General features: G+C 41.2%; 1 protein-coding gene across 2 annotated transcripts in view; it reads right to left on the bottom strand.

The window, feature by feature from the left end:
- The window catches only part of EPHA4 (EPH receptor A4), a 143,148-nt gene that overhangs the window by 17,461 nt on the left and 101,133 nt on the right, over positions 1 to 24,554 (bottom strand). For both annotated transcript variants that reach the window (XM_022567790.2, XM_089916327.1), the window contains exons 6-13: positions 19,948 to 20,072; positions 18,775 to 18,934; positions 17,484 to 17,595; positions 7,962 to 8,020; positions 5,116 to 5,229; positions 4,673 to 4,858; positions 792 to 853; positions 136 to 345 (exon numbers count right to left, since the gene is read on the bottom strand). In XM_022567790.2, coding sequence (XP_022423498.1) covers positions 136 to 345; positions 792 to 853; positions 4,673 to 4,858; positions 5,116 to 5,229; positions 7,962 to 8,020; positions 17,484 to 17,595; positions 18,775 to 18,934; positions 19,948 to 20,072 — 1,028 coding nt within the window. The remainder of the gene's footprint in view (positions 1 to 135; positions 346 to 791; positions 854 to 4,672; positions 4,859 to 5,115; positions 5,230 to 7,961; positions 8,021 to 17,483; positions 17,596 to 18,774; positions 18,935 to 19,947; positions 20,073 to 24,554) is intronic.

The raw sequence follows: 24,554 nt of genomic DNA, 5'->3' as shown, positions 1-24,554 counted from the left end.
TAAAAATGGATGCATGGCTATGAAGGGGCTCTGAAGGATGAGGAAACTTGTAAAAATCACAAAGCGTTTAAAACATCAAAGTGAGAGGAACAGTTTCATCAGAGTCAAAGCCCAGAGGTCACAAATCTTTCTTACCCTGGTGGTATAAGCTGCTTCTGGATCATCCTCTAGCACTCGGGACATGCCAAAATCAGACACTTTGCAGACCAAGTTGCTATTGACCAGAATGTTCCGTGCAGCCAGATCTCGATGCACATAGCTCATATCAGATAAATACTTCATCCCGGACCCAATGCCACGAAGCATGCCCACCAGCTGAATGACCGTAAATCTGCCATCATTCTTCTGCAGAGGAAAGAAATAAGGTACAATCTCATTAGCATTAGGCCAAATTAGTTTTCACCAGGCATTTATTACTTGGATCTTTTTTGATATCTGTATCCGGTGTGCAGTGAAACTCAATATGATTTCCGGGCCTTTTTGACCAAAGTCACTAATTCATGAGTAGAGTATATCCTACGAGCTGGGTTTGCTTCCTGTAATAGATGGAAATTATCCAACTGTAATGAATCTATGGCTCAAACAGCCCCACGATACAAGAATAAATCAAATACTACCCTCCTTGTACGTGGATTATTGAAGAGCCTTTAAAAATCACATCATTCTCTATTTCTCCTCTTCTTCCTTTGCCTCATTAGAAAAAAGTCCATGAATACAACCAAACAGAACAAATACTCGAAGTCTGTTCTAAATACCAACATTCTTGGGTTTAATATAAAGTAGTCACATACCCTGAGGAATGCATCCAAGGAGCCATTCTCCATGTACTCTGTTATGATCATTACTGGTTTACCTAGAGTTTCCAGAAAGAAAAACACAAAACCCTTGATGAGCACTGCAGTTAATGAGATAAAAATGGGCTGTGCGCAATTTTCCTGCCAGGACACCTGTCTTGTGCGATCTAATTTAATTAAAACAAGCCAAGCTTATGCCTCAGCTGTGGGGAGCTAGGAATGAAATATTAAAAGGACGAGTAGGTTTAAATTCCATCTGGAAGGTTAACCCTTTGGGCGGCTTGTTGACAAGGTCTTTAATAAAGTGGCCTCTGGTATCCAGGGAGCACGTGGATGGGTATTTGCTCTCTCAAGCAAATGGAGAAGAAGATAAATGGCCCGTTTAAAGGAGAAAAAAATCTTTAAGATAATTAATTAATTCTGTCCCCAGAAGAGCCACTTGTACAATGCTAAAGGAATCAATGACAGAGAAACTTTTTTTTTTCTTACCTATTTAGAGGAACCCAAGCTTCTGGGAGCTATGTTGGATACTTCATTACCCAGACTCATCTTAAAGCTCAAGCATGTACCATCTTAGCTTTTCCCCCTGCATCACTCAGGTCAGGGGCTATATCCTTTCTTTTCCCTTTTCCTATCTATAAATAAACTCAGTCTATTTGCTTCCTTAAGCTGCCAACCTCAGCAGCAGCAACAACAAAATCACAGAAAAGGGTCAATAAGTGATTTCATCCTAGGCAGCAATTTTAATTCAGGACTAGAACCTTTGTGTGCCTTTCTCCCTTTTCTAAGCAAAGAAATCAGAATGATTTTAAGGTTTGAGAGAAGTGGGAAACACTTTCATTTCACTTTGGTTTTCTTTCTGAGGACCTTAGGAAATAAGGATCATTCTTTAGTTTCTTAATCCCTGGCAATGCACTCAAGGTCTGAAATTCCTTCTTTCTAAAGGGTATTTGTGGCAGTGGGGTGTAAATCTTCGATATTTTACTAAGGCAAGGGGTAAAGCCAAGAGAACAGAAGAGTTCCTGTGAGGAAAATAAAATGTTAGTTTGAAAAATCAAAAACATTCATTGCCGTCCTTGTGGACTGTTTGGATGTAGACATCCAGTCAGGGAAAATGGGCTGGGCTGTGCCACTGCTGGAAAGCCCCCAGAATTATTCTAAACGAGTACATTTCCCACCCAGAGCCCCTATCAGATGAGACTCTGTACTGGTGTGGGGAAAGGAGAAATGTCTTCATTTCAGAGGCAAAATTTTAGAAGAGCAGACGTTTTTAATTTCAGTGAAGTCCCATTTATCAATATGTTCTTCGATTGAACATTTGGTACCGTGCCTAAGAAATGTTTCCGAGGCAAAAATGTTGGATTAGAAAACACCACCACGAACATTTAATTTTCAAGTGATGAATGAAAGCAGGCAGAAAAAGCAGGAATCTCGGTGTAGACCAAAGGATGAGTCAAAACCACTTCTAATCTCTTTCCCCTTGGCTGGAGGGAGTGGTCCCAGTACACCTTTCCATCCTCCATCAATATTATTAGGAAGCCTTTAGTCCTCAGACTCATTTACCCTCTGCATCTGTGACCACATAGAACAAATGCATCTAAATGAGTTTTAATTAACTTGCCTCAATCAAATGATACTTTGTCAACTCATGAGAAGGGGTGACTCCCCTGATGGTGCATTAACACCTACTTCCATTTCACAAGATCCCTCTGGAAATGTGGGGAAGCAAGGAGAAGACCCGCGGGGTACGGGCAAGAATTTATAGTCTCCCTGTCCATTTACAAAGTTACTCAAGGAAGTCCAGTCATGAATTCACACTCTCCCACTCTTTCACCCTCACACCTCCCTAGTTTGACTGTTGGCACCATCTTCACAATTATTCCCCAGTTTTTTGTTTATGAAAAGTATCCATTTGTCAGAATATTTATGAGCTCTACAAGAGAAATAAAGATGAATGTCTCCGTAAGCACAGAGGGGCTTATGAAATGGGTCCAGGTTGGGCTCCAGGGTAGAGATAGACCCTTTCCCGGAACAGGCAGGGAGGCAATGGGGAGTGGAAAGGTGGGGGGAAGGGGATGGCTCCTCTGGTGGAAATTTTAAACCATTTTAATTCAGTGACAAGTGCATTATGCAAATGCATCCAGTCGTTTGTAACAGTTACAGCTGTAATAGCCACGGGTTTTAGAGGTCACAAAGATCCCGTTTCTTCCCTCTTCTGCAGAGGTGCTACAAAAGTCACTGTCTGCCGCAGGAAAAACACCCCAAGCTGAACAGAGCCTCCTTTTGAGAAAATGGACCTGCAGAAGTATTTAAAGGGAATGTTATCTTTTAATTAAAGTAGTGAAGGGCTCTGGGCAGCTCCACAGGCCACAGGAAAAATATCCTGTCTGTAAAACTCATCTTAAAAAGCAAATAGAGCTATTCTATGCTAATTACAGACTTCACCTTAGGTGAAAAATTATATACCCTTAGCACCAAGGTTCCTTTTTTGAAGGATTCCAAAGATGGGGAAAGATGTACTTTTTAAGACATAATAATGCCAGTTAACACATAGTTGTTGTTTTTTTTTAAATTTGCTAAATAAGCATTATGCCAAACACGCTAAATATTCCATTCCATTTTTATCTCTATTTTACAGATGAGGAAACTGAGAACTTGAGCAACTAGTCAAGGCCTCATAATTTACTAGCAGTAGATGATGTGTAAACCTTTGGTCACTAGGCCAAAGGTGCTCAAAGTGTGGTTCCAGGGACTATAGCTTGATTGACCTTGAGCTCTTCAGAAATGTGAACTCATGGGCAACCACTCACTAAATCAAACCTCTGAAGATGAGGCCCAGGAAAGTGTTTTAATGAGTTTTCCAGAATTCTGATGCATGTTTAAGTTTGAGGACCTCTAAATTAGTGTATATCTGCTCTCACTTTTTAGTAATTTCCAAATTTTCCCTGCCTAAAGATTGTGTACCCTTGTGTCTTACTGCCCCCTTTGCCCCAGACCTAACATCCAACGTTTACACCTCCATTTCACCCACTGAGGCAGCCACTCTGTACCGGTTGATGGAGGACGCTTTTCCCAGGCACCTGGTATCAAATTAAATGGCACTTTGGCCGTCCTGGAGACATAGCCCCAGGCTTACAAGATCCTTGACTTGTAGTAACTATAATAGGTACTAAGGCTTCTGGAACAGAGCCACCTTCAATAGTAACCATTTCAGCTGCCCTGTCCATGTGGTGCTTTACAAGTTGGTCTTAGCCAGTCTTACAGGTGTATTCAGGGTCTGCTTCGCAAAATGCATCTTTTGAGCTGTGTCGTATTTTAACTGAAGCGTGGTTCACGGGCTGAGCGAATGCTAATGGACTAAAAAAGGAAGGTGCAACCAGGTGTTACTGGAAATAGGTGCTGGACTGCAACTGCAGCTGCCATAAATCAGGCAGAGCAGACAAGCAAATCCCCCAAAATAATAGATTACCAAGGTGCACTCCCTGCACCTGGAACCCCAGCTTCGAACATAAGGTGTGGTGAGGTTTTGTTGTTTTATATGAAAAGTACTTAAAATTTATTTTGCTTACCATCTGCTTGCGCCTATCCTGTGACAATCAGTTTGGTCTAGCAAAGATTTGAAAGATGGCAAGGCATACCAAAAATCTGCAATATTAATTTCGCTAAAATCTCACACAAGCTGCCTTGGAAATAGGGTATCAGCCTACACCATACACCCATTTAGAAATGACTACAAGATTAATGACTTGTCCTGCACTGATTTCCTCCTATTAGCAATCAGTGGGTCTGCTCCATCTGTCATTTCCCTGGAAAGAAAATGTGTGTTTAATTTGCCAGTTACTTCTAACTTGGCTTTGTAAAGGGAGCAACGCACATACATTTGGTGACAACGCCTTCCAAGTGAATGATATTTGGGTGGTCAAACTGTCCCATGATGCTGGCCTCACTCAGGAAGTCCCTCCTCTGTTTGTCTGTATAACCAGCTTTCAATGTCTTGATAGCCACGTAGATTTCTCTTTTGCCAGGCACTTTGAGACGCCCGCTGCATACTTCACCAAATTCACCTTTGGGAGAGAAAAAGAACTGACTCTGAACCAGAAACACGTTCAAGGAGAAGGAATAACAGCCAATAGCTAACATTTGTTGAGTGCTTATTATACAGTAGGCACTGTGCTGGTGTTTTATGTAGATCAAGGAAATTTCAGGTACACAGATATTTACATATACAGGCACATACAGTACATTCTAATGCATTTATATAATCCACACACATATATTTAATATCCACAAAGAAAATAGGCTTATAGACACAGACACTTACCAACTCCTATGACTTTTTCAATCTTAATGCAGGATGCGTCGATTTCTTTGGCAAATTCTCGAACTGCTTGGTTGGGATCTTCGTACGTAAAGGGATCCACGTAAGTTCTAACACCTGAGTAATAAACATGCAAAAGGTTGGCAGAACACTTCTCAGGAACCACTAATACACTGAAGTTCTCTGGGTCTAAAAATATTCAGCACAGAAAAAATTTTCTTAGCATGAGAAAAATACTTAGCGTAGACATAAGAAAATGTTTAAATTCTTGCTCCGGGTTTCGTTAGTGGGTAAACAAAAACTGTTTGCTACTTAAGAGGCTGTAGCTCTACTGAGTTCCTGGAATGTCTTCACACTTCAGGGATGAAATTTTAAAAACAACCTATCCCGTGGAAGAAAAGAGAGTCTCTATAAGGAAATTTGGAATGTGTTATCTAAATATTGCTGTCCCAAATGCTGGAGAGGGTGTGAAGAAAAGGGAACCCTCTTGCACTGTTGGTGGGAAAGTAAATTGATAAAGCCACTGTGGAGAACAGTATGGAGGTTCCTTAAAAAACTAAAAATAGAACTACCATATGACCCAGCAATCCCACTACTGGGCATATACCCAGAGAAAACCATAATTCAAAAAGACACCATGCACCCCAATGTTCATTGCAGCACTGTTTACAACAGCCAGGTCATGGAAGCAACCTAAATGCCCATCGACAGACGAATGGGTAAAGAAGATGTGGTACATATACACAATGGAATATTACTCAGCCATAAAAAGGAACGAAAATGGGTCAATTTTAGAGACGTGGGTGAATCTAGAGACTGTCATACAGAGTGAAGTAAGTCAGAAAGAGAAAAACAAATATCGCATATTAACACATATAGGTGGAACCTAGAAAAATGGTACAGATGAACCGGTTTGCAGGGCAGAAACTGAGACACGGTTGTAGAGAACAAATGTATGGACACCAAGGGGGGAATGTGGTGAGGGGAGTGGTGGTGGTGGTGGTGGGATGAATTGCGAGATTGGGATTGACATGTATACTCTAATATGTATAAAATGGATAACTAATAAGAACTTGCTGTATAAAAAAATAAATAAAATAAAATTCAACAAAAACAAAAAACTAAACACAATTAAAAAATAAATAAGTAAATATTGTTGTCCCAATCAGTTGCTCACATCCTACCCACCATCTCCAGCTTTCTTCCCTTAGGGAAGATGATAGAAACCTTCTCAAATGACCTGTGTTACAAGATATCATCTTTTGCCTCATATCTGGACCAACAATTGACAACAATGAACAAACTAAGATTAAACCTAGGTTAAGTGTACGAGAGGGATAGTATCTGCTATTTGATTTGAAAATACAAACTCTGTTTTGGAGTTCCACTTTTATTCTGTTTTGGAAAGAAAGTGCTGTAAGAAAAGACATTGAATTTCACCTGGAAGCTTCGGCGAATCAATGGTTTAAATACTAAGAAGGGTAATTCGGCCACACCCCATAGTCACTGGTAAACTGAATTCGGAATGTGAGCTCTGGGGCAGCCAGAGATGTCCGGGACAAGATGCATTAGAGATTACTGGGGGGCTTCCCTGGTGGCGCAGTGGTTGAGAGTCTGCCTGTCGATGCAGGGGACGCGGGTTCGTGCCCCGGTCTGGGAAGATCCCACATGCCGCGGAGCGGCTGGGCCCGCGAGCCATGGCCGCTGAACCTGCGCGTCCGGAGCCTGTGCTCTGCAACGGGAGAGGCCACAACAGTGAGAGGCCCGTGTAATGCAAAAAAAAAAAAGAGAGATTACTGGGAACTTCCCACTGGCATTTACACCCCGCCTCTCCCTGCTCGAGCTCCTGGGGCTTTGGGGCGCTGAGAGGTGTAGGATACCAGTTGGCTCAAACCCTTTGATTTTCCAAGACTGTCAGTTTTGTCCTCATCTCAAAAAAATACATCATTTTTGTTTTTAAAAATATATACCACATGCAAATGAGAAAGTGTGGTTTTAGAAAGGAAACAAGATGAACAAACGGAAAATTATCAGACACTCCATGACCCTTCATCACTTCACATGCTCTAGCCAAGAAAACCTTTCTCAGGATTATTCTTCCAGCCCTTCTACCTCCCTGTGCTAATAAGGTAGCTATTAACCACTCGGTGTTATTTAGATATAAATCAGTTAAAATTAAATAAAATTTAAAATTCACTTCCTCATTCTCACTACTTTTCAAGTATTCAGTGGTGCTTGTGGCCCCTTGGCTAATGCATTAGATGGTGCAGATAAAGACCACTGCCATCACCTCAGAAAGTTCTCGTGGACAGAACTCCTGGAGAGACACCAACCACTGTCCATTCCAGAGTTTTCTATCTTGCTCAAGTCATTCAGAGCCGATTCTTTGAATTTAGTCTTTGACTCCACTTGGAATATCAAAATAAGGAAAATCCACTAAAGAAATATTGATACTCCTGAATTCCACAGCACATATTCTGTGGTGTGTTCAATTTCTTATTCTATTGTCTCCAAAATGTTTACCTTATAATAAGAGAAAAATTGTGGCCTTCTAAATCTTGCCACCCAGCTACAAAAATGAGCCAGCTAGACCAATACTTTTTCAGGTTGGAGGATAAGATAAGGAAAAAGAAGCATCTAAGGAAATTACCCAACCTCCATCTTTAATTTCACTTAAAAAAAAATACCAATCACCTATTTCAGTTTGAAACCCTGAAGTACATTATTTGGATAATTTCATGAAAGGAATATAATATTAATAGCCATGTGAATATTATTTAGACACTTCTAAACTGAAAACACGAGACATGCTCTAAAAATAAAATTATTTTTAATCCAGTTTTCTGTACCTTGGTTCAAATGTTTCTCTTCGTCTGCTTCTTGTTTTGCTTTACTGTATTTACTTCGTCTATTAAAAGATAAAAAACAATATTTTCAAAATCTGTAAACCACAAGTTCTTTACTACCGTAATATAAGTCAGGCAGATATGTAATGCACATTTCACAGATGAGAAAACTAAGGTTTATGGGAGGTGAAATAACAGGGTAAGTAACTTGTCACCGCAGAGTCCAGAGTCTCTGCTCGTAACCACAGTATTAAACTGAGGTGATACAGCAAATATTTTATAATACAATTATAATTTTAAATCCCCAGGAGAAATTTATTGTATTGAAAATAGATTAGAAGTTTACTGGCTAATTTCCCCACATACATATTCTGAATTAAAATAAGTTTCCCTAGGTGAATTCTGCATACATCAAAGGCAATTGTAGTATGTGATAAGTAATAGTAAGCCCTGTTGCTTTCACCACAAAAAAACTCATTATCCTATTATATGATATTCTTAAAACAATAGTTTTGTGGTTATTGGCTTCAGCTGCTGCATACAAATTCCTAAATGATTAACGACAATTTAAAAGGTAAACAGAGTTTGTAGAAAACTTGCAGCAGTAAAAATAAGGATCCGGGACTTCCCTGGCGGCCCAGTGGTTAAGAATCTGCCTTCCAATGCAGGGGACTTGGGTTCGATCCCTGGTCAGGGAACTAAGATCCCACATGGTGTGGGGCAACTAAACCTGTGTGCTCTAGAGCCCGCGTGCTGCAACTACTGACCCCCCACGTGCCACAACGAAGATCCCGCAATTAAGACCCCATGCAACCAAATAAAAACAAAACAAAACAAAAAATAAGTTTCCATTTGTCGCCTAATTCTTTTCTCCAAAAAACAGTGTATGGTCCTACAGTTGGCCTTCTGCTCTCAGTGTCCCATAGGAGTGAGATCAGGCTTGGTTATAAAAAGTCTTGGGAAAAAGAAAGCTTGAATATATGTAATTCTTGAATCAGTCATCTTGATACATTATACATAGACACATATATATGTGTCTATGTGTATGTATGTTAAATTGGAAAATCAACTCAGTCCATATTAGAACTCTGTAAAGTTGGAAGATGAGACCATATTAGTGAATAAAATATGTACATGTATGTTTCTGTCAAAAATGTCAAGTTCATATTGCACTTTATAATCATCTTGTAATTTTCTTAGAGCTTTAAAGATGAGGTCAGTCAAGACTCTTATATGTGAGGAAACAGGCTCTGTGGTGACAAGAGTCCCTGGTGGCCACAGGGGGTCGCAGCAGTGTGGTCCTGTCTGAATCTGATAACCTGAACCCCTGCACTTTGAACAAGTCAAGAAGGGCAGGATGGTCATGGAAAAGAGAGAGGGCCACGCAGTGCCACCAGAGAGCAGCCCAGTCACAGTCACGTGTCCCAGCCCTTCACCCACATTCCTCTCCTAATTGTCAGCAACACAGGAACCAGCTCTGCAATCAGACCCTCAGAGCCTACAGATGTTCCTCTGTGTGTATAATTCCCTTGCAAATAATAATACTTGGCATTTTTACATTGCATTTAACTTTTCAAAGTGCTCTCATCACATATATTATCTCTTCCCCTAACTGTTTGCAAAGCAGGAACCAGCTCAGTAAACAGAGACCTCAGTTACTAGAGTTCACTTCAAAGTGCGAGTCACTCAGTCCCAAATAATAGCTTGCATTTTTACTTTGTATTTAACTTTTAAAAGAGCCTTCCCATATAACATTTCATGGCATCTTCTCAACAACCCCGTGAAAGCAATCAGGCAGACAGACAAATGTTCAGTCCCATTGTACAGATGAGAACATGGAGGCAGGAGGGCAAGTCATTTAACCACGACCCTCCTAGCAAATACAGGAGGAGTGTGTCTGCCCCATCTAGCTCACTACCTCACGTGCCTCTCCCAGCATGGATGAAGTTATATGATGATAGCTGGTGAGTTAATTATAAGTCATAGTACATTTTATATCAGTAAATCCACTTAAATTGGATTCCACTTGCTCTCAAACTCCATTGCTTCATCAAAGAAGCTAAACAGGTTTAAACATCCTGAAACCAAACATATGTATGAAAGATGTAGTCCCCTCCAAAACTCCCCCTCCCCTCTCCTTTTAAAGGAAATATAAGAGTGTTAGGTCAGGGACTATGAAAATAGCATTTTATGTCAGGGAAATGCGTGCCTAGGTCCCAAGGGTGTGATAGGGTCCTGCCAGCCCGGGAGATTGTATCTTATCAGAGCTCCTAAAAGCATTATCTAAAATTACAAGTATATATTTTAAACCACTTTAGATCTCGAATACTGATTTGAATTTCTTTCCTTCAAAGAAGAAAAAATGCATCAAGCAGGGAAGCTTTTGTCCCAACTTGAAACTGTCAGAGAGTTCATCAAAAACCCTTGTAGAGGGCTTCCCTGGTGGCGCAGTGGTTGAGAGTCCACCTGCCGATGCAGGGGACACGGGTTCGTGCCCCGGTCCGGGAAGATCCCACATGCCGCGGAGCGGCTGGGCCCGTGAGCCATGGCCGCTGAGCCTGCGCGTGCTCCGCAACGGGAGAGGCCACAACAGTGAGAGGCCCGCGTACCGCAAAAACAAACAAAAAACCCTTGTAGATACCAAAAGAAAGGAGCAGCCTCAAGCAGCCCAGGAGTGCCATTTTCCATCAACATATTCATGAAATCTGTGCAAAGCCAGAGGAGAGGTAAAATGGCAGGGACCATTACAAGGCTGACCTGCCCATCCCCTCCTCAGGCTTCCGAACATAGAAGGAGGAAGTAAATTTGAGGAGGTGTTTTTTTGTTTGTTTTTTTTAATAAAACTCTCTATTTTTATTCCCTCCCCGCCAATGTTTTATGCTTTTTTGGTTTTTTTTGCGGTACATGGGTCTCTCACTGTTGTGGCCTCTCCCGTTGCGGAGCACAGGCTCCGGACGCCCAGGCTCAGCGGCCATGGCTCACGGGCCCAGCCGCTCCGCGGCATGTGGGATCTTCCCGGACCGGGGCACGAACCCGTGTCCCCTGCATCGGCAGGCGGACTCTCAACCACTGCGCCACCAGGGAAGCCCTGTTTTATGTTTTTGATGTCACAATTTACATCTTTTTATCTTGTGCATCTCAGCAAAGTATTGTAGTTATAGCTGTTTTTACTACTCATGTCTTTTAATCTTCATATAAGCTTTGTAAGTAATTAACCTTACAACTTTAAATTATTCTGATTTTTACTGCATATTTACCTTTACCAGTGAGATTTATACTTTCATATGTTTTCCTGCAACTAATTAACACCCTCTTGTTTCAGCTTAAATAAGTCCTTTTAACATTTCTTGTAAGGCCAGTCTAGTGGTGATGAACTCCATTAACTTTTGCTTGTCTGGAAAACTCTTTCTCTCTCCTTCAACTCTGAAGGACAGCTTTTCTGGTAGAAGGTGTATTTTTATTTATTTATTTATTTTTTACATCTTTATTGGAGTATAATTGCTTTACAATGGTGTGTTAGTTTCTGCTTTATGACAAAGTGAATCAGTTATACATATACTTATGTTCCCATATCTCTTCCCTCTTGCGTCTCCCTCCCTCCCACCCTCCCTATCAAGAAACTTTACTTGGAGTGTTACTTGGAGAAGACCCCGGTAGAGTACAGGGAATGCTGACAAAGAAAGACAGGGATTACTGTTCAAAAGCTAATCGTAGCCTATTAGCTACTTAATAATACCTTTAAAACTAAAAAGCCTGAGTCCTGCTCTACCTTTGTCACCTGATGACCCTTTCTCCTTTGGCTCAGGGTGGGACAATGTGTTCGTTATTGTCCAGAGAAAGAAAGCCTATGGAAGCTTATCGTTGGGTCAGCCAGACCAGAGGAAACCACATCGCCTAAAAGAGTGCTAAATTGACATCCAAGGCAGATCACCTGAATGACAGAAGGAAACCTTTGTGGAAGATTTTCTAATTATTGAGACGTGGGCAAGCTGATTAAAAAAAGGGGGGAAGGAGGGGAGTGGTTTGTGAGTGAATGCTGCCGAAGGAAACATGGAACCTTTTAACTGCAGGAGGTAGAGACTCCTCTGCAGGTGAAACTTTGAGAGCCTGTGACTAAGCTCGCCTCTGTCAAAGGGAGGCGGAATCAGGGTATTAACAGACATTGTCCAGGGACAGCATGAGACCCCAGCCCTGCCCTCCCAACCAATGTGTTGTTCCTGGCACCCTGACTACCCGATAAAACCAACAAAATAGTGGAGCGAAGTGTGACAGGGCCCAGCACACACCCCACTTTTAGTAAAATACTGACTTCCCTGATCAAGTCGATAGGTTTGATTGATGGGGCTCACTGTTCCAAAACGAATTAGCAAAAGGTAAGTAATTTATTCAGCTAAAGTGCAGATTAAAGAAGATAAAGCAATGTAATAACTAGCATAGCTCCAGGAGGACACTTTCCAGCGTTTAACGGCATCACCTATGAAGATGCATCGAAGCTATTCTTTTTCCCCTTCCTTAAGCTGTCATTGTTCTTGCACCAAATGACGGCTACATGTTCTTCATGAGCAACATTTTGACATGGGTGGAACTGAACCACACGAGTGCACACAGGTTGTTTAGAAATGTTCCCGCAGTACCATCTGCCAATTGTAGGAATTTACACGACTTCATCAGAGCCAATTTAGGCTAACATTTAAGCGTATTCATTCTTATGTGACCATAATATTACAATTAGGACACCGGGGGAGATAGAGTCTGAATGGTGACTGTTTTAGCATTATGGGAACAGTTTCAGCTCCAAAGTGGAAAATCGTAACCTTGCAAAGAAGATAAAGCTAACTTGCAAGGTCTGACTTTATAGCATGTGTTAGATTGCATATCAAATCACACATCACAAATGGTACATCGTGAAGGAGACTCCTGAAGCTCTGGTTTGCTACAATTGTCAATGCTAACTTTTGATGTAGGTCAATGTTTTCAGTCCAGAAGACATTAAAATAATCTATCTAGGCCAGTACTGGAAGTCAGGAGAGATGGACTCCTGTCCTGATCAGGCGACCAACTAGATGTGTGACCCTGGTGCAGCTAACTGTTTAACCTCCTCTCCAGGCCTCAAGTTCCTAATATACAAGATGCCGGTAGTTTCCTACCTTGAGCCGTATGTGTACCTCCTTCACAAATTTTGCCATAGCCATTTCATTTTTTTCTTAAAATCAATTAATTCACTTCTTTAATTCAGGTAAAAGGGGTACTTTATAACCCTAACATAAATGGAAACCCGGCGGCACCAGAGACCATAAGAAGGTCAGTAGAAACGCCACCTATGGCTGGTTATCAGGCAGTACTTGTCTCTGGTCACCAAACTGTCCTTTAGAAAAGAGGAACTCATCTTGCATTCTAGTTCTTTCTTAAAAGTGTTTCTCATACATACTGAACAATAAAATACTATTTGGGGAAGACACACTGGCCCAAAGCAACCTGAATTAAAACTATTTAGGATGCTTGGAGGTAAACTGAAAAAATCATTAATATAAAAGGGGGAGGTAGTTGTCAGAGGAATTTAACACAGTTGATCACTAAGTTCGTTAGTCCTGAGGTTATGACCTTATCGTTGCATTTTATGATGTCATTGTTAACAGTCAAAAATCACTTTTAAAAGCAATAAAGTGGTTACACCGTGGAGATCACAAATGTGTACCCACAGGAGTATAAGGAGATGGTGCTATGTTGCCAACAGAGTGCATATGCAGTTTAGGAAGACTTCTAGAGACAGCACTACATAAATACAAGAAATGCTGTACCTTAGACCACCCAGATGGCAGGCACAATTACATTCTCTGAAAAGCTGACAGAATCCTTAAATTATAACGTATGTGATAAGTGACACAGGAGGGCACTGATCAAAGATGCCTATAAAAAATGTAAGTTAACTTCCTCAACATAATGTGGATGGTAAAAACATACAATAAATCTAAGTCAATGTATTCTGTATATTATTTTAAATATATAAATAAAATGTATGAATTTAGGAATTTCATTCTTTCACTGAGATCCCCAAATGTTTACACTTCCAAGTTGGTCAAAAGAAAAAAGTGGATCTTCTCATTGGAAAAATTAAAGATTACTCTGGCTTGCCTAAAGCTCATATTTCTCCATATAAAGTAAATATAATAAAATAAACCATTGCTGTAAAAAAAAAAAAAAATCCAGCAAGATACTAGCTGCGAGCCTGAGGCCATTTCCTCTTTCTTAGATGACAAATTAGCAAACAGATTTTCCTTTGAAGTAATAGGAAGGACTGAAACTTTTCTCACTGTGTGGATCTCTGCCCATCTACCTCTTAAAACAATCTCCCATGTCATCAGCAGTGTGGGGAATCGCCCTATAAGGGGTCCGTCCCTCGCATCCATTCTGCCATCAACTATCCATGGCTCTAAGAGGCAAGAAGCAGCTGCATCATTTTCCAGGCTAGGATGTTTCCTCTGTCGCTCTTCCAGATGGCTGGCTGCAGGGTGGTGAGATGATTTTAGGGGTACCATTTACCATCTTTCATTTGTACTCTCACTAAAAGCATGGACCAGACTTTTGTCTGCACTACCTGTCTCTTCTCTTCTCACCTGTTCTTGTCCCATTTAAACACCTGCGGTCCGTCATGCCAGAGCGCACAACCTGCTTGCGGAGAAGAATCAGCCGAGTGCGCATCGGCCGCTGCAAAGCCTGTCAGCTACCTGGCTCCAGGCAGCCTTTCCGTGACAGCTTTATGTCCGACACTAAAGAAGAATCAATAGGAGGCCAAGGGGTTGACAATTTCATTTTCTAAGAAGTGATCCATTGAGGACCAATCACCAAGCAGTGTTTATCAGCCTTGGGAAGTAACATTTTTTTTTTTTTTAATGGGGGAGAAGGGACAAGATCACGGCTGGGTCACTTGACAGGCGCAGTTCTCTAAGGTGGGGACTCATCATTGGAAATCCGATCAATCCTGCCTTATATAATAAAGTGATCAATAAAAGCAGAAAGGAAATTAAGTCATCAAGCTTGCGATGCTATTTTCTATAGCTACAGCTTTTAATAAACTTGTCTTCCTGTATTACATTTTCATCTGCTTTTCTTTTTTTTCTTTTGTCAAAAAAAAAATCTGAAAAAAAACTTATAACGAGGTGACTTATTTCTAATTACTCCTGTCTGACTGCTGTATTTAGGATAACTTAAAATACAAAAAACAAACAAAAAAAGTAACTCTGCAGGAAAGCCAGACTACAACTAGAGAATTCTTCCAACCAATATCTTGGTTGAGATTCGAGACGAGACCCACTTTCTGTGAACAAGTGTTCTCTCAAATGGTTCTGAACATTCTAGGGTGCTGGATTTCAAAGATTTTTTGCAGTGGCAGTTATTAATAATGTTTTCCTTAGTTTTAGACTTTTCAACAACTTTATTTTCTGATGACACAAGTTGTTTATAATACACTGTAAAAATTTCAATGCAGAAATACGTAATAACGAAAGCAAAAGCCCGTGTAATTTCTATACAATCCTCATCCCACTCCCTCCTCCTGGCTATCAGATGGATACAGATTAATGCCTATAGTTCCCATGTGTTTATGAGCCTGGCATGTGTACATGCACAAAGTCTAATGGCGATGAATAAGAAAGAGGTCCATCCTGATTGACTTCCAAAATCAAACGCCAGGAAAGGAAAGAACTCTGGGAATTCAGATCCTGTTCAGGCCAAGTTGAAGTTTCCAAAGCCTGAGCTGTAATATTATATAGGGTACAGTGGGCATGTCTAGATGTATGTTTGTGTGTGTGTATTACAGCAACAGGAGTGAGTGTTTGTGGTGGGTTTGACTCCTTCAAGACGAAATTCACTGCTCTAATCAAACAGACTTTGCACCAAAAAGAACACACACGATGACAAATGGAGGTGCCCGCACACAAGAAGGAGTTGTGCTGTACCGTGCGAGAGGGATCATGATTGATCTCTATATACCAGGACATTCTGAAGAGTGAGAGCAGAGACATGATATTAATAAATACGGGTGACAACTGAAACCATCCAGGCAAACTAAGATATATGGTCATCACCTTAATTATAATGTACCACAAAGTGAGAGAAAATCATGGTGGCTTGCCCAGGTCAGTGGAAATAGCTAGAGGCTATGCTGTGACATCAATAAGCTCATCAACTGTTGAGCCAGGAAAAGACAGTGCAACAGACAGTGGCCTGAGATCCAAGCACGGCTACTGGGGGTCCAGTAACAGATCTACCACTAAAGCAATATAGTGACTCCAGAGAAGGACTATACCTTTCTGAGTGTCAGTTTCCTCTTCTATGACATGGAAAGATTTATATTTAAGAGGATCATTTTGACATCCCCGGGTTCTGCTTTTTTCTTAAAAGCCCCATCTTGTAAAACAGTTGACGGCATGGGGGGGTGGGGGTGGGGGGGTAAAGGTTGGAGAAGGGGAAGATTCTCACACGTGAGACAAAGAGGACCTAGATGTGGACACACATTGAAGATGAGCAGCTGTCCCCTCAAACCCCCTCCCCCCCATTCTTCTGGAAGCTCCAGGCAGTGTTAATAATTGAGGGAGGCAATGATAATAAGAAAAACTGGATCAAAAGAATATGCTTTCAAGCTCAGGGGTTGGCAAAGTATGGCCCTCAGCCAAATCCAGCTCACCACCTGTTTTTGTAAATAAAGTTTTATTGTAACACACACACACACACACACACACACACACACATACACACACACAAAAGAATATGCTGTCAAGCTCTTTCTATGCCTCTCTTTTCTAGACTGTTTTCCAAGTACCAAGTTAGAGCGTAAACTCTCATAGAATAAGTAATTGCTGTTTTAGATCCATTTCCAAGAACAATGCCATGCCCACGAAGTGCTCAAAGGATACTCTCTGGAAATGTCGATGGCTTTTCCTAAGGGAAGATGGAATGCCCACTTCCTTGCTTTGGTTACTGTTATTATGAGCCAATATCATGGTGAAGTGCTCTCTGTGTGACAGATTATCTACTTTGCCTATCAAGACTCTCCTGTCAATAACTCTTAGAGGCAGATGTTTTATTATCCCTATTTTACAAAAAGGAAACAATGACTCAAAGAGGTGAAGTAACACAGTTGACAAATAGAGCTCAAATGTGAGGTCTGTTTTATATGGCTTTTTTTTTTTTGGCCTTTAGCAGTCAGTTCAGGCTTAAGAGAGGTATAAATGTAACACCTTACAGCCTAGAATATCTAGAAAGTTCCCAATGGCCTGCTTTTCAGCTTAGTTTCCTGCAATCAGTTGGGTCTTTCCAGGACCCTCAGTGGTGAGGGCTGCCACCAGGGTCCAGCCGGAAGCTCTAGCAGCGGGGTAGGGAGATCAAAGCAAAGAGGAGGGAGTTTGTGCTGCAAATGCCATGTTTATGATGCTAATCAAAAGCCTCAGCTTTGTGTGGAGGAGACAAAAAGCTCCCTCATAAAAACTGGGAAGGGGGTCAGGGGCAGTGAGTGGCTTAAGTGCTTACCTCCTGCTGATGACAAAAGCGGCGATGAGAATAACCACGAGCACCGCGCTGCCGGAGACGGAGACCAGCAGGACGGTGGAGTTGGCCCCGTCTCCAATGATCCGGGAAGGCACTGGCAAAGACAGTTACACAAGGATCACCTTGGGCAAGGTCCTAAGCGCTAGAACTTCTGACTGTCACAAGTTTCAACTTTCTGAAGCCATTTGAAATGCTCACAGCCTATTTTGCTCTACGTTAAGTATTCACACAACAGCATCTTCTAAGACAGCCTTAATGAGACAAAGACATTCTTTTTTATAATTGCATGAAGAACTCCAACCAGAAGACTCTTATGAAATCCTATGGTAAACATTTTCACTCATTGCTTTTTCTTCTCTTCCTTTCTAGTCTCAGCCCAAACTCTTACTTAAGGATCTGATGAATTCCTTAGTGAGAAAGACACCTGGAAATTGCCAAAAGGACAAGCAGTTTTGAATGACCTCTCCACTGCATCCTCACACCCCATCTATAAAAAACCTGTCTATTATTGCCCAGCTCAAAAAGCCACTTCCTCCTTGAAGCCTTCCAGGAGAATCACAAAGGATGTCAAACCCCTTCAGATTTTATTCTAGAGTACTTTCTTTCTTTTTTCATTCATATTCTATTTAATAATTTGTGAATAAAATTACTTTCTAGAACTAATGTAGGAAATTCTGCCCCACCAGCTCCTTATCCAGTAGGCTCAATTTTGGTTTGTTAATTATGGAGGGGAGATGTCTTATGTAAATTGCTTATTCATAGGTATGCCCTCTATTAACATTTTGATTCAATCATCCAGTTGGTCCAACTCACAGTGTTGAAAGATTGATGTAGTTGTCTAGAGGGGCTTTTAAAAAAACTGATCTGACTTGATTTGAACAGATTCCTAGAAATAAATAGGAGAGAAAAAAAAAAAATTGGTACCTTCTCTAATCTTCCCAGGGAGAAAACTCCTTAGCCTAATGTAAGGTAGTTAGTTATGCAACTGTCCATTAGTCAGTTTGGCAATCCCAGTTTTCATGGTTTATGGAAGGCTCAACACAGGAGAAAGATAGACATTTTTCAATCATATGAAAAGACAGATCAGATACCGTTATGAAAAATGTTCTTCTCTAAATAGCAAGAGGTGTGCTAAGTTATGGACACTGGCTATCTAGTTTCAAGCAATAGCCTTTGCAACAAAATGTTTACCTAACCAAAACTTTGTATAGCTTCTTAGTTCACCATAATGGGATTTGCCCTGGATTGTACAAAGAATCTCAGAACTCGTTACCTGTGTTGGTTGTGACCTCCAGGGGCTCGCTGAAATCTCCATAGCCAGCTGCTGTCCTGGCTCGGACATGGAAAACATAGGAAGTCAGAGGGTTCAGGCCTTTGATATCCGTGTTCCTGGCAGCCGTCCTAACAATCCGATAGCTTCGTTCATTCTGATCCTACATTACGAGAGGATAAAATTAAGGAAGGTGGCAAAATAAATCTCCCACTTACTCCGATACAGTATTAAAGCAGCCAAGCCAGTCCACTCAGAGGTTGAAAGTAAATGGAGATTGATAAACTCTAAACACTATATTCAGTTCAATGTTAGAAGTACTATTGTTACTTAGATGTTGAAAGAAACGTGGAGTTCAGGTATGATCGCTGTTGACACTGACCATATCCAGATCTTTACCCATAATCTTTTTTTTGAAAAGAACATTAGATGATGGTTGATGGCTTTTCTCACTCCACACCCAGCAATTTCACAGAAATAACTACTGCAAGAAGGTCCCTTTTCTTTTTCTATTTTCCATTCTAGAAAATGTCAAAAATGTTATAATCTGGTCTCAAAAAAAAAAAAAAATCCTGTCCCCTTTCTGCTTTTAATAAGGAAGCCAATAAGTGATTACCTTTAAAAAGAAAGAGACAATTGTTCATTTTCTAGACAAACTTGAATGCAAATAACTCTCTTCAGAATGCTGTCCTTTAAGAGACAAGTTATTTGTAAAACATAATGTCTTTCTATAACTTTAAGAGGCTGAAGAATGTAATTTTCTTTCCTTGATTTTCTACTAAAAGTCATCAAAATCCACACCTTGATTCTGAATAGCAATGATCTACTTAAACAGATCATTATTTCAACTTTTATGAGTCACTCTTCCTGATAGAAGGTTTATAGATAAGACATTCTTAGCTTAGCTATCTTGATTTGCAGGACTAGAAAGAAAAAATACAGTTATATTAGAACATAATGTGTTTTCTCTCTTTTTTAAGATTAGCAACTTAATACATAAAATTCATAATTGGATTTGATTGGGAAGCAAAATGCGTTTGGTTTTGAGATTTACTAGTATTCCAGGACTTATAACTGACCAAAACTATAGAGAGAAAGAAAGGAAGGAAGGAAGGAGGGAAGGAAAGAGGGGTTGGGGGGAAGAAAGGAGAAGAACCTTGCTTATTCAAGTAATACCTTCTCATAATACTTGACTTCATACTCCAAGATCACCCCATTGGGCCGGTCTGGTTCCAGCCAAGCCAGAGCAACACTGTATCTTGTAACTTCTTTAGCCTGGACCAAAGCAATGGATGAAGGTGCTATTGGGGGGAAAAAAAAGATATCTTACTTTAGGGGGAAAAATTGGTGGCATCAGTCAATAATAGCATCTTATTTTAGAAAACTGTGAGGGATTGTCTTGTCTTCTGACAAATCCCCGTTTTCCTCTTCCCTAGTACAAAAGCATATACCATTTTATGGTTCTTTCCAAAATTTTTTTGTATATGGTTTGTCTTAAAAAGACAATCTCTGAAGTAGTCTGGTAAGTCCACAGGCCTTACCTCTACAGCACCTGCAGCCACTCCTCAGAAAGGCCGTAGGTATAGAGAATGCTATCCGCTTGTTTATTTTTTTGCAAGCCATGAAAACCTTTGGAAAATCTCCTCTTAAGCTCAGAGAAACTGCATCTCATACTACCTCCAAAGAATTGAGTGTCGTGTTATTGGTCTTTAATTTTAGACAAGAGACTTTGCAACTCTTCCAAGGGTACTGTAGGGAATGCCAGAAGGCAAACAATTTACATACTTTCCAATATAAATAAAAGTATTGCTTAATTACAGTAAGAGTTTCCAGTTCGAACACAACCAGGCAAATAATGAAGAACACAAATAAAGCTATGATAGTCTCTCTGGACATATATGGCATTTTGCAGCTCTTTTACAAGAGTTGAAATATTGCTTTTGCCTGCTGAGTAGCAAACCTTCTTCTGAGAAAGACATAAAAGCCGTCCTCCACCGGCTGTATTATCAGGGTTGGGGAGCAGAAACTTTTATCAACCCAGGTCACCTAACCCTTGCTTCTCCACTGTGGTGGTCGCATCTCCAGCCAGCCGTTATCAAGCTCTGCGGTGACCAACAATGGCACAAATGTGCCATCTCCAGGAAGAAGAGGGAGCGTTCACGAAATCTGTGATCTTATCTAACCAAGCTGCTATAGAACCAGGTATCAGAGGTTTTCCTTAATGGAATGTATATTTTTATTCATTCTCAAATTGTGAATATATATGAAAACAAACGTCCAAAAGCGGCCACTGAGGAAAAACAGAGTAGTGCTGGGCTATCCTCCTGCACTTCCCCGGCACACACAACTGCCAAATCCTAACTCAGAGGAAGAAAAAGAGAAAAAGTAAAATAAATTATCTGAAAATGGAATGGGACTAGCTGCAAACCCTCTGATCACATCTGACAGGTATGCTGGTGGCAAGGGATGCAACCAGATACACCAAAGTTACATGTCACACAAGGGAATCTTCCTGCTAAAGCTAATCCAGCAGAGAGCACCTCTTGGAGGGGACCATCTGACAGCCTGGCATCTCTGTTAGGGGTGCCTTGAGATGGTAACACACACGCACACACAGACACACACACACTCTTTTCCCTATTTCTCCTTCTCCTTTTCCCCCCACCCCCGCTCCCAAAGCTATTCCAGATTGGATCTCAGGCATAAACACAAGTAAATTTTCGATACAGTAAGTACATACATCCTCCATCAAAGGCAACCCAAATGTTAGTAATAGCAAACTGAGTGAACAGAGAGACACGCAGCAGACATATGAAAGCCACGGAACACCTGTGGATAATGAGAACCGGAAATGCACTCATTAGCTGTGTCAAGGCTCCCCTGCAGCCCCCCACATTTTCTCTCTTTTTTTTTAATGTTGAGCCTTCTTTTTAATTTATTTATTTTTATTTTTGGCTGTGTTGGGTCTTCGTTTCTGTGCGAGGGCTTTCTCTAGTTGTGGCAAGCGGGGGCCGCTCTTCATCGCGGTGCGCGGGCCTCTCACCGTCGTGGCCTCTCTTGTTGCGGAGCACAGGCTCCAGACGCGCAGGCTCAGCAGTTGTGGCTCACGGGCCTAGTTGCTCCGCGGCATGTGGGATCTTCCCAGACCAGGGCTCGAACCCGTGTCCCCTGCATTAGCAGGCAGATTCTCAACCACTGCGCCACCAGGGAAGCCTTCTCTCTCTTTCCTTACTGGTTGACACTGAGCCATTGTCCAGCACAATGCAAGGAGTGACTTTCTTAAATATAGAGGTAGCAAGGAGGCTAGGAAGGTTGCCTGGCTGTGAAAAGCCATTTCACTCCAGTTAATAAATATACGGTCTAACAGAGCACTTTAGCATCCACTCCATAAAAAGGGGCTCTCCCAACTGTCATGTTCAGGATTGGGAAATGAAATAGAAAAGGGAGGCTGTTAGAAAGAAAGCAGGAGGGAGGAAAATCATAAAGTTATAAAATGAACTTACGCTCAGAAATGTTCTATATCAGAACCTGATCAGACAGATGTCTCGGGAAAGAATTGCCTGGCTGCCCTTGGAGTGAGCGCACTGATGAACTGAGACGGTTTCTCTCTGGTTGGGTTATCCCTAAATTATCGCATGTGGGAAATGAACCTGATTCCCACTTCGGGAGTTGGAGAGGCGGTGCTCCTGTGGCCATTCAAAGGGCATATGAGCTCCACCGAGGGCTCACAACATCTCAGACGGGCAGTTCACAATATCATCGTGTTAACTAATCGGATATTCCTAATGCAGCCCTACTTGGAAAATGCACAGGCACGAACGTGAAAATAAACCGAGAGTGCATGCTTGCTCAGCTGTTATAAAAACGGAGGAAAATGAGATGAAAGAGGAAAGGAGAATAAATCATTGTAATTTGTACAAAGTATGATGCTGTGTGGCTGTAAAGTCTGAATTCTTTCCAAACAGCTCTTTTTCAGAAGAGCATTTTTATCAGGCCACAGTGACAAAAGCAACCCATGACCAAGTGAGATTGAGAATCAGACCTAAAACAGGGATGCGCGTTATAGTCAATAGGGCAAGTTATTCTTCCCCCTGGAGAAGAGCTTCTTAACTTCTCTGGCAAGAAAAGCACCAGTTTGGGAAAAACTGGGCTTTGCCACACTGCCACTTTGGAGAGAAGATGCCCTCCATGTTACAAGCCGCATAAGGGTTCTTTCCTCGCCTTTCCTACCCTGCTTCCAATACAGCCTCCAACTCTACATCTAGAAGCCATCACCGTGCCTTGTGTGCCAGCCTGTGGCTCATTTCGCTAGAGGAGGCATTTGGCAATGGCATTTCTCAATCATTTCCCTCCCTCAGTGGTTCCCAAGCATCAGTCTTCTCATGCCACCCAAGCAATTGCTACCACATCTCTCTGCAACTTGGATTATGATTTAAATAACAATTTTCTTAAGATGACATACTTTATTTCTCGAAAGAAAACTTCCCTCTAGAGTTATCACGTGCAATCAATGGCAGGTAACCATACAAATAAAAATAATATATACACTAAAGAATATGTAATAATAGTATAATTAATACAATGTAAAAAAATTGCATAAATGCTCTTGCCTCTCTATGCTTTGCCAAAAAAAGAGATTAGCCAGTGTTAGAGAAGCATTAAGGATAATCCTGACACCAATTTGAGATTCTGACCTTAGAGAAATCAGAACTGAGAGAGAATGGAAAAGGAACTAACTTTCACACAGAGCAACTCAGTATTACATAATGTCCCATCTGGGTCTCCCCTAAAATCATCTCTGATGCCACCATTGGTATGTTTCCACACTTTGGTAAACACGGCCAATCCCTACTCGGTTTAGAAGTGTTTTGGATCCTGAGTCCCAGTACCTCAGGGCTCTGCCCTTTGCCAACAGAATGAGAAGAGGAGATAAAAGACTAATAAAAAAACAGATTGAACACTCGTCCCAGATACATGGTTTAATAGGAGCTTTGACAAATCAGTGCCTTAGTTCAAAAGAAGGCTTCTCATCATACCGGGAATTTTGGTCCACATAAAAAGACCAAGCAGAAGAAAGGTCCTGCTTGCCTCCCAGTTTACGTTCCCAAACCTTATGGAGACTGGCTCTTCCTCCGTACTGACGCATCCACTAACCACAAACTTAATGAGCACCAATGGAACACGGCAAAGAGGGAAACGGGCAAACGAAGCTAAATTAAGTACAATCTTTGGTATCCAATTAAGTGCCATCTTATCCCTTTAGCCTCTTAACTGAAAAAAAAAAAAAAGAAGACAGAGAATTTTTTAATAGTCTTACAGAGAAGACACTCTTTAGTGTCAACCCAGAGAATCCATTTTCTAGAACTCAAGAAACAGTTCCTGCTAACCTTCTTATCCAAGTTTTATCATGGCAATGGGGAGAAGTAAGAGACTTCCTCATTATACCGTGTCTTCAGACATGTAATACACTTGCAGAAGAGTGAGAGAAGCTGGGAGGAAGCTGAGGGTCGATGTAGGTATGCTCATTATAGGAAAAGGGCACATCTTAGACTGAAAGGCATTCCTCCCTACCCACAGACTTCCTTCATAAAAGAGATGTTTGCTTTAAGGAAATTTTGTGCCCCTGGACATAAGCAGCCTTCCTTTAATGGCTAGAATTTTGACATAACACACAACCAGAAGAGCTGGTCGTGCTAGCTGACAGCAGTGTGGTTAGAGAATCATGATGGATGGATGCAAAAATCACAAAGGCAAGAACTCCTAAAGGGTACTTTCTAAAGAAA

This window comes from Delphinapterus leucas, chromosome 8 (assembly GCF_059928025.1).
Source record: "Delphinapterus leucas isolate spDelLeu-1000000601 "Yukka" chromosome 8, BTC_Dleu_Yukka2, whole genome shotgun sequence".
NCBI classification, from domain to species: Eukaryota; Metazoa; Chordata; class Mammalia; order Artiodactyla; family Monodontidae; genus Delphinapterus; species Delphinapterus leucas.
This window is presented reverse-complemented; position numbering and strand designations above follow the sequence as displayed.